The sequence below is a fragment of the Leptonychotes weddellii genome, chromosome 4 (assembly GCF_054177405.1).
Source record: "Leptonychotes weddellii isolate Sample4059 chromosome 4, ASM5417740v2, whole genome shotgun sequence".
NCBI lineage: Eukaryota > Metazoa > Chordata > Mammalia > Carnivora > Phocidae > Leptonychotes > Leptonychotes weddellii.
The window spans coordinates 18,622,447-18,639,711 of record NC_138372.1 but is presented as its reverse complement, the minus strand read 5'-3'; the positions used below and the strand labels follow the sequence as shown (position 1 = coordinate 18,639,711).

The window sequence follows — 17,265 nt, the reverse complement described above, 5'->3', positions numbered from 1 at the left end:
TCCATCTTGCAGACCAATTTACATGGCAGAAATCTTGCTGCAAGCTTTGTGTATTATTTCTAGCTTTTGACAGTCTAGCAGGATACACACTACCCCTACTTTACAAATAAGTTAGGGTTCAGAGTGGTCATTCACCTTGATTAAGGTCACATGTGTTGTTAAGTGGCTAAGAAAGAATTCAAAACCAGACTCATCTCTCCAAACCATGCCCTTGCTTACTATGCCAAACTGCCTCCCGCATTTTCCCTATCTTTGTACCCCAGTGAGACCCTAGACATATGGTAAACTCATTGCTAATACTTCCTACTACCCAGGGAGGTCTCAGCCTCCTGTCTTTGTCTTATCTTCTGGAAGCCCTGTGCTTCCAGTCTGTCAGTATGTGCCTCAGAGAGCAGGAGACGGTGATGCCCCTGTGGGATGCTTGGCACCAGGTGAAGCCACTGAGTACCTAGAGAGAGGCTTGTTGAAACCACAGAGGAAGCCAAGTGCTAGGCACTCACCTGAGTCAATCCACCAATCTCCTTCACAGACACATAGAGGCGATAGAGGTCCAGAGGTTTCCTACCCACAGCAGGCAGATTTGTCATGCCCATGGCCTTCTCCTCCGTGAAGGCCAGATAACGGTCCACCCACATCTTCCTCTCAGGCTCACCACCCAGCTCATACAACTTGGTGATCTTCTCATTGGTTGTAGTAGAAGAACTGGATTTCTGGAAGGGGCAGGTCAAGATTCATAGGAACCGGTCAGATTCAAAGCCTATGCTAAGGGTGGTCTCAGAAGTCCCTTGATTAGGGCATTGGTAAAGCTTCTTATTCTGGGGTAGTCAGTAACATGTCCCTTGCCTTCGCAAGGTCAGAAGACCAAATGGGAGCTAGAAATTCTTCCTGTAAAGGAAGGAAGCTAACACTGCCTATATGTTATGCATTGGGTGCCGTGCTAGACGCCTTTATATATCAGCCATTATTAATTATCGTTCTCTTCAAAGGTAAGGAAGCAGGCACAGGAGGCCATTCCTAAAATCTCATTGTTTTTAAGTAGCAGAGCTAAGTGTCAAACCCTTATCCACCTGACAACAATGTCACTATACTACTTCCATGCTATTACCCAGGAGGCTGGGCATGATTTTATAAACTGTTTCAGAGAACTCAAGAAACTCAAAACGTTGATTTTGAGACAATGGGATAGACTAAAATGAAAAGAAACTTCCTCCTCTCAAGAAAGGGTCTCCTACCTGCCTGAAAGGCTTTGGATGTTAAATATCCTGTCCCAGACAGGAGGATGGCTAAAAGGGTCTGAGAGTCAGAGGTGAAGGTCCACAGGACGTGGCAGCTGTACATTTTTATTTCCCCTACTTTATAAGATAGGGAAAATGGGGTATGACAAAGGGCAGAAATGTTTCAAATGATTCAAACACTGACCAGGTCCCCAGACTGCCACACAACCCAACAGATAGCACACTCAGGGCCATCCTACAGGGAGGCCAAGCAAGGACCCAAACCCCCACCTGCCTCATCTTCCTCTCTATAGAACACAGGGCACCAACCATTCCTGCTGCTCTGAGTAAGGTCCAGGAAGAGAAGAGCAACTAGTTGCCCATGGCACACACCACCTATCAATGCATGAGGACAGGGTGCACAGTTTCACAAAGGGCATTACAGAGGATTCTACACTGCAGGCCTGGCATTTCCTCTATCACAGATAGCTGTGAGAACATTGTGTTATTTACATCAGGACCCCTTAGGCTAAATGAAATCTAATTCAATGAGCCACTAGCCTGGGACCCTTCATGATCAGAAGATCAGCCTTTTCTGAGATGATCTAGTCCATGTCATAAAAGGCTAGAGTCTAGTCACCCTCTTCTCTTTTTCCTTCCTATCCCTGGAGAGGATGGGACAGACAGTTGAGGAGTCAGGATATAAATCATTACCTTGGATTTGGATTCTGTCTTGGGTGTCCCGTCTGCCTTGTTGTTCATTTTGGTGGCTGGAGTTAACTTGACGTCCCCAAGGCCCATCATCTCTGGGCTGGCTGCCATCCCTATAAAAGAGAAAAAAATCTCAAGTCCAATAAGTTTGTGACATGAAGATCATTCTGGAAGAAATTCCTGGGATGAGCAAGGACTTGGATTTACCTGCTGAATTGTTGGCCATGGTCCCACCCATGGGATACGGGGGTCCCTGAGGGTTGATCATGCCAGCCATACTATTAATCCCTTGTCCGTAGGGAGGTCCAGTTCCCATCATGCCCCCCTGATTCATATTGGGGTAGCCTGGTGGCCTGAGGAAGAAGATGGAAAGTGAGAGAGAGACAAGAGTTAGACACATTGAGCTTTCATATTTGGAACTGAGCTAAATAGAGTTTGTGAGCCAAGATCATCTAGTGAGGCTTACAAGGAAAAAGTTTATGGGTTTCCCAAACCACAACCATGTACCACCTGACCCAGACATTCCTATCTACTACCTCCCACGAAAGGTTCTACGATGGTTCAGGCTCCAAACAGGAAACCATAGCTCAATTTTAAAGGATACAATCCTTGGAGAAGGGACCCCTACCGTGTCTCTTAAGTACTGCCTCCCTCTAAGTGTCAAAATGTGTTTCCATTTAAGGGCTTCTCTATGGCAAAAGGCCTAGATTTTACCACTCTGTCATGTCAAAACCCAACCAAACTGGACCCCTCATGGCACAGCACCTGGAGGTGCTTTCTTTTTTTTTTTTTCAAGATTTTATTTATTTATTTGACAGAGAGAGACACAGCAAGAGAGGGAACACAAGCAGGGGGAGTGGGAGAGGGAGAAGCAGGCTCCCTGTGGAGCAGGGAGCCCGATGCAGGGCTTGATCCCAGGACCCTGGGACCATGACCTGAGCCGAAGGCAGACGCTTAACGACTGAGCCACCCAGGCGCCCCGTGGATGTGCTTTCTTGATGGACCTACCCGCAAACTCTATGCTTCCATCATTCTGAAACACTACCAAACCCATCTCTTTACCATTAACCCCCCCTATTCTACCTTAGTTCATAAGCATTCCAGTATACAAGAGTCACTGTAAGAACTGTAGCCACCAACAGAGGGGTACACAGAGCCTTCAAAAGCCAGTAGAATCATATTCACTGAAGTGAACGGCCACCAAAGTGAGTGTCCAAGGAAGAATGGATGAATCTTCAAAGTCATTAAACCAAATCACATGAGCTCTCTGCACTTTAGTGCCAGATTCAAACACAAAGAACCACACAGAACAGTAGAGAAATGGCAAGCCACAACCTTACCATCCTCTATTTCTCACACTACAGATCCAAGTTATATGTATCATTAAAATCCTTTTGGAAACCAAAAAACTAGATTGACAGAAGAAACGGAGAAACTCTGAAAACTTATTTTACTCATCAAAATAACCTATGCTTTCTAAAGTTCTTTACATACAATATCTGGACATGTGAAATTTGATACCAACTGAAGATGCTTAAGAATCAGCACTTTTGTTGGTTTTCTTTCCCACTGTAAGGAAACCCAGTTTTCTAAAGAGCTCTCGATAAAATACATATTTACCAAGATGGCATGGTTCAGATCCAGAAGCATCTCAACAACCCAAATCACTTTACAATTTATTTCCTTCTGCTGACACCCTCTTCGCTTCCCAGGCCTTACCTGTTTTGGATAGAGTTGGCAGCAACATGCATGGCGACAGCAGTTTCTTGAGTTTTCCGATTCATGCCCCCTGGTGGGGGACACATCCCTGACCCAACCTGAGGTGGCATATTGGCCATGTTAGGGCCATAAGGCCGGTTGCCCATGGAGGCATGACTCATTCTCCCTGGAGGGAGTGTGCCATAAGGTGGGATGCCAGGCTGCCCATGCATCTGACCTCCAGCACCCATAGGGTTCATACTTCCGGCCATGCCTGCACTGGGGTAGTTAGCATTGGGCAAGGCATTATAGTTTGGCTGCCTGGGGTAGCCTCCTGGGAAGGAAAGAAGAGAAGACGCAGAGACTTGGTTAGTGACTCAGTAGCAACTTCTTAATCTCGCTCAGCTCTAAAACTCCAAAGATAATAAATGATAGGAATCACTCACTATTTGGTCTGATAAGAGACCAACTTCATGGCAGCCTTCACCCCATTAAAAAAAGGGGGGGAGGAGGCCAGGAACACAGAAAGGCAGGCCTCAGTTGTCCTCTCATCCTAAAGCCAGTGCAGCACAGAGCAAGGCTTGCTGGCAGGCTCTGCTGCTACCCAGGCCCCTCAACTCCCAGAACTCCTTCCTTTCTACATAGGCAATCTGCCGTCTCTTCCATGTTCTGTGTAAGACATTCAGCTTTAGATCCACCCAGGGCTCATTTTGAGGAAAGATACATTCTATTAGGACTAATTTACTTTAATTACCATTAAGTGTTTGCCCAGTCTTGAGCTAAACACCTTCTCCCCATTTTACGGATGAAGGAGAGACTCAGGGATATTCAGGGACTTTCCCATGTGACAGTCCTGCCCTATTTTAGGGCCTGGCTTTGGTGGATTTAAAGCAAAGGGCAGTCCTACTCTTATAACCCAGAGAGCAGCATATGTATACATCTCTATGTACTCCTAACTGGGTAACATACTCACCCTGTGGGCCGTACTGACTCCCCTGGGGACCATAGCTCCCCATGGAGTTCTGCTGGTAGGAGCTCATGCCTGTGTGCATCTGTCCACCCGAAGGCTGACGCGGAGATAAGGCCGAGCCGGGCTGGGGGGAACTGTACTGGGGCATCTGGGGGTTCCTCTGCATGTAACCTATTTGTGGGTAGTGTCCATATATTATTACCTCAGTACAATGAGAACAGATGTTCTCCCTTATCATAAGACCTCACCATCTACATTTTCTTTAGCAACTACCTACGAAGTCTCTATCTTACTTGCTATATAATTATGTGCTCTTTTAGGCACCCTCCAAAGTGACATTGCCACCAACCAGGGCATGCCAACTGTTTCTACTAAATGGGGGTCTGAAAAGACAAACAGCAATGACAACAAAATGGGACAGGATTTAAAGGGTAAAGATTTGATGCCAAGTCTTCAGTATCTGCTGACCAAATTAGACACAATGTAGGAAGGAATCCATTAGAGCACAAACACTGAGAAACAACACTGGGGGGCAACACAATACTGGAGCCACCAACACGGTTAAACCCACTCTAACTTCACAATTCATTGCTGGGATTGTCCTAAGCTTCCTGGTCATACAATTCTCCAAAAGCTATTGCACAGGATAATCAAATGGCTCCCTTAGACTTCTGCACCTCCCTGAAAGCCCAGGGTCTCACCTCTATCTTGGGCAATGCTCGATTGGTTCATGGAAGGATGCATGATGCTGTCCGACTGGCCACTGGGTGGCCGAGGTGGCATCTGGTTGCCTGCTCCAAACAGAGAAAGAAGCCAGTCATGGCTAAGCCTGGAAATTCTAGCCAGGAGGTCATTTCAGAGCTGGAAATGGCTCCTGCCAAGGCCAAACCTCCCAGTAACACATACACAGAGGGACCCCCACCAAGGGGCTCCCATCTCTCTTCTTCAAATGCTGAAGTTCAAACTTCGCAGACATGAACCAGAGATGTTCTCTGTGACAGTGGAAGGCTGGGGCTCCCTGATATCACTGGGGGCCAGTCCCTTTTCCCTCTCCCTGAAGTCCAGCACTTGAAGGTACCTGGCACTGCAGCAGGCGAGAGTGGTCCTGAGCGAGACTGAGCAACACTGGCGGGAGAGCCAACAGGGGACGGGGAGGGGCCTCGGATGCCAGGCAGGTGAGGGGAGGTATGAGGAGAGAAAGGAGACTGAGCTGGATTACTCTGCTCTCCTTGGCTGCTGGAAATCCCTGATGTGCTCACTCCAGGGCTCAGAGCTCCTTCTGTCCCCATGGGGAGATCGTCTATTGAACCAGATAGATCCTGAAACATACACATAAGCATATGGATTAGCAATGTTAGGCAGAAAGACTTCTTTCAACAGTTGTACTACACAATTAATATTTTACCTAGCCAACCAAGAGCAAACACACTGCACAAGTTATGTAGTCATGATACTAAAGCTTACAGATGGCAAAACTCTATTCAGAGTCAGATAGAAAATATTTTAGACTCTGTTGGCCATTAGTCTTTGTCACAACTACTCAACTCTGCCACCATAGTGCTAAAGCAGTCACAGATAATCCTTCAACAAATGGGTAGACTGTGTTCTAATAAAACTTTATTTATAAAAACAAGTAACTAGCCCATAAGCTGTAGTTTGCTGACCCATGGTCTATCTATCAGAGCAGATCATCTAGCACTTTCATCTTCTTTCCTGTCCCCAACTTCTTTTTTTTTTTTAAAGATTTTATTTTATTTTATTTTTTTAAGATTTTTATTTATTTATTTGAGAGAGAATGAGAGACAGAGAGCACGAGAGGGAAGAGGGTCAGAGGAAGAAGCAGACTCCCTGCCGAGCAGGAAGCCCGATGCGGCACTCGATCCAGGGACTCCAGGATCATGACCTGAGCCGAAGGCAGTCGCTCAACCAACTGAGCCACCCAGGCGCCCAATATTTTATTTTATTTTTGACAGAGAGAGACACAGAGAGACACAGAGAGAGGGAACACAAGCAGGGGGCGTGGGAGAGGGAGAAGCAGGCTTTCTGCTGAGCAGGGAGCCCAATGCGGGGCTCGATCCCAGGACCCTGGGATCATGACCTGAGCCAAAGGCAGATGCTTAACGACTGAGCCACCCAGGCGCCCCTCCTGTCCCCAACTTCTATAGTCACAAGAAAGCTGCTCTTTCAGTGAGACTTTAGTTCTTTTCTGATGGGGAAACTTGACAAAATACTGCCAGGATGGCACCACGAGCTAGCTACAGGAGAATGTTAAACAAGTTTGGGCAACATTCACAGACCCCCTCTCCATCAGATTATTATAACCTACGTTTACCAAGGATGCACTTGCTCCAAGTTACCACACAGTAAACATAAAGGGTAGGACGTGGGAAAGGGACAGATTGTATGAGACAATTCCTTAACTGCCAAGAAGATCTGGGACTACATTCCTAACAACTGGCCCACAACAGGGATGAACAAATGTTTACCAACTGAGCAAATCAGTTTTCCTCCTAGCTTTGTTTTTTCGGTGAAAACTTGATGTTTATTGGGGGGCTTTGCTTACCTTGAATTCATCAGTACAGTGTTCACTCGAGGTCAGTAATCTCCTGAGATTAGCAACCAGGAGCTCAATATGAAAAATATTCACCAAAGGAAATGCACACCCAGCCCCAACCTCATTCTCTAGCAGTATCACTGGTTCAACACCACACGTTAACTTCAGGCTGGGAACTAACTAAAGGATGAGAGCTTTGGGTAGGGGCTCAGATCTGGGAAACACCTAATGCTCAAATGTTTAAAAAAGAAGTTCTCTTAAAGAGACATCTGAAGAGAAAGGAGATCCAAAATGGCCTAAGTCTATTCCTATTCCTACAACAAGCTCACCCTAAAAAGATTAGCTCAAGATAACACTGACCCTGGAGTCTGACAATAACACTGAAGGCCAGAGAGCACCTCTTAGGCTCTCCCCAAAGTATTATGTTGGTTGGACCTTCTGCAAATCAGCTGGTTACTTCACTAAGCTGGGAACATTTCCGCGGAGTTCTATGGGAATAAAGCTTGCCCTGAAGGCAAGGCAGGCAGGTAGGTATGCATTTGTGCCTGTGTCCAGCTCTCCACTGTTAGCTCAGAAGTCAGAAAATGCTAGCTTTCCAAAATGCTAGCACACCATAGCATGCTTTAAATATGAAGTAAGAATTAGTCCCAGCATGGACAAGAACTCAAGAAGGCTCTCCTGTAGATAACACCAGAAGGTGTCTTCCCTTTCAAAGGACTAAAGTACCTGGAGCTATATAAAGCCCTGGGTTCATCCCAAGAAAGGAGAATTCCACCCCCATGTTGAGGGCTAAGCTATACCAGGGATACCTGGCTTCTGAGCCAAGGAGAATAAACTCAAAGAGGCAGCAGCAAGAAGACAAGAGAAGCCAACTGTGTAGACCTTGAAAGCCACTTGTTAGGCCCCGACCTGTAACAGAAACCACAGCTCAAAGCTTTCTTTTAGGGACCAGTAGGTTCCCTCAGCATTCCTTCCTTCAGGACCCATTCCTTATTGATCTGCCAGCTTCCGGTAATACAACTACTTGCTTACAGAAAAAAGAAATCAGTGTATTTTGAAAAAGAATAGGAATCAAAGGTCCATCCATAAGAACTTGGCCCTATTCAAATGGCTTTGGAAAATTAAGTGTTTTGAATTATCTTCGGTATGTATGTATGTATGTATGTATTCATTGGGGGGGGGGCGGTTGAGGGAGAGGGAAAGAGAATCCTCAAGTAGACTCCCCGCTGAGGGCAGAGCCCGATGCAGGGCTCAATCCCAGGACCCTGAGATCAGACCTGAGCCGAAACCAAGAGTCAGATGCTTAACCGACTGAGCCACCCAGGTGGTAAAAACAGTTCAGATAGTAGAGGTAAAGCCAAAGTTCCCCTTTGCTCTATTTCTGCTGCCTTCAACTGAGGAATCCCTGCTCAACTGGGTATATACCCTTGGAAATCTGAGGAACTGAGGCGGGGGGGAAGGGAAGAAAAAACCCCAACAACAGCCCACCAACCACTGCTATGAGTCGGAACAGGGCCTACGGATGGCTCCTCCTTCAGCCACGCTTCTGTTAAAAACCAGGTTCTCCACAGATCCATAAGTGAATGTGTTAGTCCAGCTGAGAGATCCCAGGAGCCTGAAGAAAACACTGGCAACCCCTGGGACTGGGCTCTCAGGACCCTGGAGGTATCTGTGGGGGCAACGTGGTGGCTTTCTTCACAGAGACACTCTGAGGAGGGCCGTCAGTTGTGGTAAAGTGCCCTGAGCTCCTTGGAGAAAAAGTGCTAAATAAACCACTGTCAACAGCAGCCCCACGTGGGCTGGGATGCCTGAGCACAGAATAATAGTGGGGAAGGAAATAGCATTAATCTTCTTATCTCTCTGATTTGGTTGGTTTGAGGCCAATCTCTCAAACTGTCATTTTCAGCAGATGGCAACTGGTCAGCATGGGGGTAGTTGATTTAAAAGAAAAATTTGTTTTTCTTTTTAAAGATTTTATTTATTTGGGGGGGGGGGAGAGAGAGCTAGAAATAGCTAGAGAGAACACAAGCAGTGGGGGAGGGGCAAGGGAAGAGGGAGAAGCAGACTCCTTGCTGAGCAGGGAGCCCGAGTGGGACTCGATCCCAGGACCCTGGGATCATGACTTGAGCCGAAGGCAGGTACTTAACCAACTGAGCCACCCAGGCCCCCCTGTTTTTCTGTGTTTTTGTTTGTTTGTTTGTTTTGTTTTTTTAAAGAACCAGAATGTTAGCATAGGAAGGGACAAATCATTTGCCATTTACCATCTGAGCATGTATAATGTGCCAGGCACTTTATGGAGTTCCTTACTTTTCTACTATTCTCGGAAACAGGTACTATTACCATTAACATGTTGAATATGTGCATGCTGATGCTCAGAGAGATTGGGTTACATGCCCAAGTCATCCAGCCAGTAAGTAGCAGAAACTAGATTTTGAACCCAGGTCTGCTGAACCCCAAAGTCTATGTTCTTTCTCTCTCCATTATGCTGTGATACTATATGGACTGAGAAAAAGTACTACACCTTTGAGTTAGGAGACCAAAGCTGAGTTCTTGGTACTTATCACTTGTGGCCTTGGACAAGCTGGCAACAAGCTGGGCCTGGTTTTCTCAGTTATACAATAGGGGGACTGGACAAATCTGAGTTCATGGTAACCCTGGGCCATATGCATGAAACTCCACTGGCACCATATGGTTGGGGCCATATGGAATATGCAGTACCAGCAGTAACAGCCTGGAATGAGAGATATGACAACACACAAGCAGTGTAAGATATAAGACATATCGATCAGTCCCAGTAGCTTAATCACAGTAAATGTCTTCACTGGGAAATGGGAGGGCCTGGTGGGGAGGAAGACTCCAAATTTTGAAGTGTCTCCCCTCTATCTACATGAACAGATATTGCTCTGAATTCCATGTCCTTTTTATTTTCATTTTTTTAAAGTTTTATTTATTTTTTGACAGAGAGAGCGAGCGAGAGAGGGAATACAAGCAGGGGGAGTGGGAGAGGGAGAAGCAGGCTTCCCGCTGAGCAGGGAGCCTGATGTGGGGCTTGATCCCAGGACTCTGGGATCATGACCTGAGCTGAAGGCAGACGCTTAACCGACTGAGCCACCCAGGCGCCCCTCCACATCCTTTTATTACATGGGACACACCTCTGCTTTCTACCCCACAAAAAGCCAGTTTTTCAGGTCTTTTGTTCTACAAAAAGCGGATGTCTGCTTGTTGAGTCAGACCTCAATGTGCCGAACAAGTCTGGCTTTCCACAACACACCTATCACACAAAATTCAATCAACCCAAGCCCCTACTCTCCCTGGCAGGGGCTACTTTTAGCATTTCAAAACTCAGGGTGTCTTGGTTCTTCCAAAAGGGCCCACCTAACAGGTATCTTCCAAGAGGTCTATTGAAAGAATTGTAGCAATGTCCCTTAAGTGGAAAGATATCTTTTCCCAGGTTTGTTCTCTTCCAAGCATAATCCTGCTGAGAGATAGGAGGTGAGGATCAGCCCACTCAGTGCCCTGCCAGTTCCGAGGAAGCAGCAGGGCCAGGGAGAATTTCCTCACGTGTTTCCAACGTGTTTCATGCATTTTATTGCTCATCTACCATGCAGATCAAAAGCGCTGGAGCAGGTCCAACTATTTCACACAGAATCTCACACTCCAGGCTGGCTACAGCCCCGAAAGCCTTCGTTTCTTCACTTGAAATACTGCCCAATGTTATTTTGGGATGTGACCTGATAGAGGAAGCCCATAGGGACTCCATGACGATAACTGTTCCAGCTGTGATTGGTTGCCCAGCCCCAGCAAGTGCCAGCATGGGTTTGTCAGGCTCTGCTGACAAACAGAACTCGGCAGCTAACACCTTCTCTTCACACCACAACAAAACCATGCCTGAAATCACACAGTCCATACCTCATTGGAGGGGAGCAGGAGGTTGGGGGAGGCCTGCTAGTGCTCTCACAGGAAGGGCTGCAAGTTTTAACATGAACTGCCTCCCTGATGAAGTACATTTTCAAGCAGAAGATACCAGATCAGGGTTAGAGGAAGGGGGTTTAAACGGTCTCCTGACAGAGCCTGAGGATGACATCAGTTCGTTCTGCCAAGCAGATTAAATAACATCAACAGGCAAGTCTAAAGAACAGGCTCATGGAAATGCTCAATTCAGGGTTTTCTCATAAATTTGGATGAGTCCTTGAGAAATGGAGCTTTTGTTAACCCCCAGATGGAGTTCTCGTCCTCTTTCAGTTGAGAAGAGCTTTTGCCAAGTTGTGCTGACTACTGGCGGGGAAACCACCCACCAAGAGAACCAGGTAAATCCTTTATGTACACTTATGGGTGGGTGGGGTGTGTGTGTGGGTGTGTTGGGAACCTTGCAATTCAGCCACACTCACTTAAATGACTTCCTTGAATGAAAAAAAGCCCAAATACACAGCCCGAAATGACCAGATCTGCACTGGCACTTCTCAAGTGTTTTTCTGGCAGCGTACCGAACAGATTCATGGCCACGGCAGGAGGCTGCTCCCATGCTGGAGAATGGGAGGAAATCCTGAAGAACACAGAAAAGATTGGCAGACTCGACCCTTGAAGAAAGGTAGACAGCATTTCTGTCTGGAAAGGAGAGAAACTTCAAGGAAAAAGGCGTACAGCAAACATAATTACATAGGAACTACTTAAGGCAAATAAGTTTTGGGGAGACCTGGTTTTTCATAAAGACTTCCTTAAGCAACTTATTTGTCAAGGATCAGGGGAGAAGAGGCTACCTCTACCAAATACTTCTAAAAAATATTCAGTACAATAAAGTTTCATTCGTAGGTTCTCTTTTCCACAATCTTTGCTAAATGGAAGAAAGGGTGATCTGACTCCAGAGTTACAGAACTCTGATGAGTGGTCACAGCCCAACAGATGAGCTGCCATCTCTGCCCAGAGAGCAGGCTAGCTCGTGCTGGCTGAAATGCCAAGAACAAATCAATACACAGAACAGGCTGCCTCTTACTACTGGTGGTACTTTCGAGTCGGGGCTAAGCAGGTGGCTGAGAAGGGAAAAGGAAAGACACATAAGACGGCACCATCTTTCTAGCTTAGGACCAAACACCATCTCCTGCTTGAACTACACCCACTGTTTGGAATAGCAGAAACTGCTCTGGGAAAGGCTAAGAGAACTTGATTTCCTAACCCCTACCCCAAGTTTCCAAAAACCCCTAACCAAACTCCCTCTTCTCTTTTTCAACAATAGGTTATTGTTCTGGGGATAATGGGTCATTTCTTCCTGGTACTTTCTGGCTGCTTGATGGGGGATGCACAGTAAAGAAGGGTCAGAACTCTTCTGGTCTCCAGAATGCTTTTCAGAGGCCCACCTCCAAGAGGAAATCTCTTATATATACATGTCAGAGTTCATAAATAAAACTCAGGGAGACCAAATCTCCAAATTCAAAGGATGCTGGAAAAAGAGGAATAAAGGAAGTCTCTTTGTACCTCCCTCTTGAAGGGAAGCAGAACAAACACAAATATGTGACTCTCACGTGCTTAGCCCTCAGGTACATGGCTGGCTTACATTTAATTCTCACAACCATCTTCTAGATGCAGTTATCTTCCCCGTTTTACCAAAGCAAGAGCTCAGAAGTTGAATGACGTGCCCAAGGACAGAGAGCTATCACATAGAAGAACTCGAGTTCAAACCCACATTCCTCTGATTTCAGAGCTTGCGCTCTTTCTACTGTAAGGTGGAAGCTTGCCACTATCAGAAGCTAGGTTCCATGCTCCAAACAAAGTCTGGAAGCCCGGCCACAACCTGCCTCTGGACATGTTGAGGGACTACCTCCATGGCTCTAACAAGTTAACCTCACTAGGCCTTGCTTGGCTCTGTAAAGGAAAGACTAAAACTAGATAATTTAACTCTACAAGTCTACAAATGCTACACACTCCCCTCTTGCCTAGTCGCTTTTCCTATAAACCATTCTTCCTTTCTAAACCTTCTCTCATGGTTTATTTCAAATCAGCCAATTTAATTCTCAATTTAAACTTACTTTTGTTACACTAAATGGTATAGTACTTTTTCTCACCTCTGGGTCTTTAGAAGGGTACTTAATGTGCAGGGAGTTGGGAGGGGGGGAAGTAGAGAGTGACTCAGAATCTAGGGAGACCCTCAGGAAGCTAAGTCCCATGTAGGCTCGTATCTGATCTCTGCTGGTATTCATACTGAATGTGCTCTACCCCTATTATCGGGCACAGGGGTGTGGCCCAGAGAGAGAAGTCAAAACACCCGTGGCCTCTAGATGGCCTCATCTCAGGCGATTTCAAATCCTCACCCAGCCCTGCAGTCACCCTCCTAACTGCAGGACAATTAGGCTTTGTTTAGGGGCTCCATTCCCCAAACTCTAAGGTGGGGAAGCTCCCTTCTGGGGGGCAGAGGCCAAACAAGCTTCAACCCCCTGCCCACAGGTGTGATCCACCCGGGGTGGGGATGGGGGAAAGGCACCAGAGCCCTCCTCTAACACAGCAGCGTGGCCCATTTCCCAGTCACTGAAGAGAACTGGGTAGGAAGGCCAATTACCCGAAGTCGAGCTATAGGTGCTACAGACTAAAATCATTTTTTGCCTTGGAGACTTCAAAGACCAGAACAGCTTTGGAGGGGCAAAGCCTCAACAGTCAGCACAACTTCCCTGGCCCTTCACCCTCACCCCAGAGGCGATGCTTGGACCGGCTGTGGCAGGACTGATGGCACTGTGCTGAATCTGCCTGTAGGACCACAGCAGGACCAGGCTAGCTCCTCCTACTTTATTAGTGACCAGAAAAATGCCAGGGACACAAAAGACAACATGTTTGAGAAGCTACTCAGTGAATAATCTACTCAAAAGCATCCTCTGTAGACCCAATCTCTGTTAGTTTTCTCTCTTTCCTTTAACCTTGATCCCCCACCATAATCCCATACCTGAGCTCTAGACCTCCACATGGAGGGAGGGACTCTTGAGTGCTGGCATCAAGGGAATGAACTCTCCTGTCTAAAACTGCAAAGTACAACCCCGAATAGGCCCTGGCCACTTGGGTAAGAGCACTTGATGGAACTGCAGTGCAGGGAAGGAACGTCTGGAAAGGAGGCTGTTGGGAGGCGGGGCTCTGTGTCACTGGAGAAATTTCAATCTAATTACAAAAATATAAGAACCCGCTGTTCTAATCCACCTCAGCAAAATCTCTTGAGGTAGGTCTGCCCCTTTGGGTGGGGGCCGAGGGCGTTTCTGAGGTGAGAAAGGGGAGAAGAAAGACTGTGGGGCTGCCTGCACTACTGCGGTGGGAGCCCCTGCAAACAGCAGCTTGGCCACTGCAGCAGCCATTGATTTTCCAAGGGTCGATATTCTGCTCCCACAGATCTGCTCGGCTAGAGGTTTAATCACATTGAGTGCTTCTGCTCAACATCTCCCCTGCACTTCCCCCTCCCCAAACCAATAAAACAAACACCTAACACAAGCAGAGTCGACAATGGGTAGATGTCTCTCCCCACAGCTGGCCCCCACCCTCAGAAAATTCTAAATACCAGCTCCAAGGGAGCCCAAGCTACATGGGCAGTCCACATGAAGCTGCAGAGACAGACCCACAAGTGCCAGAGAACCTTTTAACCCACTGAACAACACTCCCATACAGACCCTTCTAATAATTCTGAGATTTTACATTAAAAACTCCAATTTCCCAATTCGTGAAAAAAATAGATCCTAGAACTCCCCACAGTGTAGCAATCAGTTGAAACCTTGTTTTCCAGTTTGCCACAGTCCCCACGAGGCCTGTAAAATACCATGTTACCTACCTGACCAGCCTTGGACACGCACCCCTCCCCTGCAAAGGCTTCTCACTTGGGCCAGGAGAGAAATGTCTTATCTAGTCAGAAACCACCTCTTGGCCAAAAATGTACAGTGTTTTAAGGGTCACTAGCTAACAGACTCAAATCTGAAAAAAGTGAAACTGGGTCAGAGCTGGGCCTGAGTTAGAGCAGTCAAGAACAGTGCATATTTATGGAAAAGGGCTGTTCTAATCCCAGCAGGAAACAAGCACTGTAAAGCTTGAGAAAGCAAAGAAGTTAGGAACTCCCTACTTTTCCCCAAGTTAAGCATTTCCTGTTAGGAAAACCAACCACATAGACCTTGTTCCACCATGATCATCAGCTGAAATCCTAGAACTTGAGCAAAGAGGACAGGGAAAAAGGGGAGAGGAAAGAAACACAGAAAAGGCGGCAGAGTTCTAGATATGAGAAGTGTAAGGGAGAGGGGGTGTGGCCTTAGGCTTCCACCTCATCTAGCTGTCCCTCAGAATTATAGGCAACCAGAAAGTGAGCAAGGATACAACATGCACAACTGGGGAAGGAAAGGTTGGCACTGTGCTGAACAGAGCTTAGACCAAGGTCCAGGGAGCTCAATGGCCTCCTTGGTTTGGTATTTAAACCCATAAATATGTTATTTGCCAGTGGTCTTCCCTACCATGGCCTACTGGTCTAGATAAAATCCAAAGATTTGGGGAAGGTATACAACAAACAGATCTGAGAGTAGGGACTGAACAGCATTTTTTTTTTTTTTTAAGATTTTATTTATTATTTATTTGACAAGAGAGAGACACACAGTGAGAGAGGGAACACAAGCAGGGGGGGTCGGAGAGGGAGAAGCAGGCTTCCCGCTGAGCAGGGAGCCTGATGCGGGGCTCGATCCCAGGACCCCGGGATCATGACCTGAGCTGAAGGCAGACACTTAACGAATGAGCCACCCAGGCGCCCCTGGACTGAATAGCATCTTAAACCAGAATAGACAGCCATCAACCCCAAAGGCCTTAAAACCAGAAGAACAACTCTGAACACAGGGAAGACATAGTCAAGTTCTAAAAGTAAAAGATGAGGATTGGGGCGCCTGGGTGGCTCAGTTGGTTAAGCGACTGCCTTCGGCTCAGGTCATGATCCTGGAGTCCCGGGATCGGGTCCCGCATCGGGCTCCCTGCTCGGCGGGGAGCCTGCTTCTCCCTCTGACCCTCCTCCCTCTCATGCTCTCTGTCTCTCATTCTCTCTCTCTCAAATAAATAAGTAAAATCTTTAAAAATAAAATAAAATAAAATAAAATAAAAAATAAAAGTAGAAGATGAGGGGAAAATGACCAATATTTTTAATAACAGTTCCTCTGAACACTGATTCCGTTTATTTGGAACTTGATCTTTCTCCTACCTTCCCCAGAATGTAAGGCAATTACCTTCACTTTTCTCTGTAAACAATATTCAATACTCCTCCCACATCAAAGCTGGCCTTAAGGGACAGGTTTGCCGACTCTCATTTTGAGCCTTCAACTCTCAGTTTCCACTTTCAACAAGGCATGGCTTCTTAGCTTCCTTGGGAAAGGTCAAATGGGAAGCAAGCAAGCCGCTTGCAGGTGAGCTCCACCCTATGGCAATCAGAGACTATGTCACAATACCAGCCAATTCCATGCTGACACCAAGTGGGGAAGATGGAAAAGGGTCAGGCTGTGGAAGTGGATGGCGCAAGAGAGCAAGCACTGGTCCCCAAAGATTGAATGCCAAATATCTTAGAAACATGGAAAAAAGACAACAGCACTAATTCTATGCTTGATTTATCAGGTATGTTAACATAGCTCCATACCCAGGGGTCCTCCCCTCTGGACCAAGTTTGGTGGAACAGATTCTCACTCTTGTGTAGGGCGGCCCTAGTGGTTTCTGAAGGATAGTATTTCTAGGAGGGCTTGGTTTATTTCTTGTTCAAAAAGCCCAACACCCCTCTAGCCCCCTAGGACAGATGAGACACAGCTTGGCCATCACACATCTGGGGCCTGGCTTTCTGATTTTGTTGGGTCTTTTCGGAGAAGGACAATGGCAGAAGCCAGGGCATGTACTTCACTGAGGTAATCTCCCAAACAGCTTTGCAGGTTATAAAAGCACCAATAGGGGGGCACCTGGGTAGCTCAGTCAGTTAAGCATCTGCCTTCAGCTCAGGTCGTGATCCTGGGGTCCTGGGATCGAGCCCCACATTGGGCTCCCTGCTCAGCAGGGAGTCTGCTTCTCCCTCTCCCTCCGCCCCTTCTTCTGCTCATGCTCGCTTGCTCGCTCTCTCTCTCTCGAATAAAATCTTAAAAAAAAAAAAAAAG

At 46.8% G+C, this 17,265-nt stretch overlaps 1 protein-coding gene across 3 annotated transcripts in view; it reads right to left on the bottom strand.

Annotated features, from left to right (window-relative positions):
* ARID1A (AT-rich interaction domain 1A) overlaps positions 1–17,265 on the bottom strand; it is a 69,100-nt gene that overhangs the window by 11,613 nt on the left and 40,222 nt on the right. For 2 of the 3 annotated variants that reach the window (XM_081817801.1, XM_081817803.1), the window contains exons 5-11: positions 5,672–5,912; positions 5,295–5,387; positions 4,597–4,764; positions 3,645–3,957; positions 2,133–2,278; positions 1,929–2,038; positions 501–710 (exon numbers count right to left, since the gene is read on the bottom strand). In XM_081817801.1, the coding sequence (XP_081673927.1) occupies positions 501–710; positions 1,929–2,038; positions 2,133–2,278; positions 3,645–3,957; positions 4,597–4,764; positions 5,295–5,387; positions 5,672–5,912 (1,281 nt within the window). The remainder of the gene's footprint in view (positions 1–500; positions 711–1,928; positions 2,039–2,132; positions 2,279–3,644; positions 3,958–4,596; positions 4,765–5,294; positions 5,388–5,671; positions 5,913–17,265) is intronic. The other variant, XM_081817802.1, reaches the window with a different exon arrangement.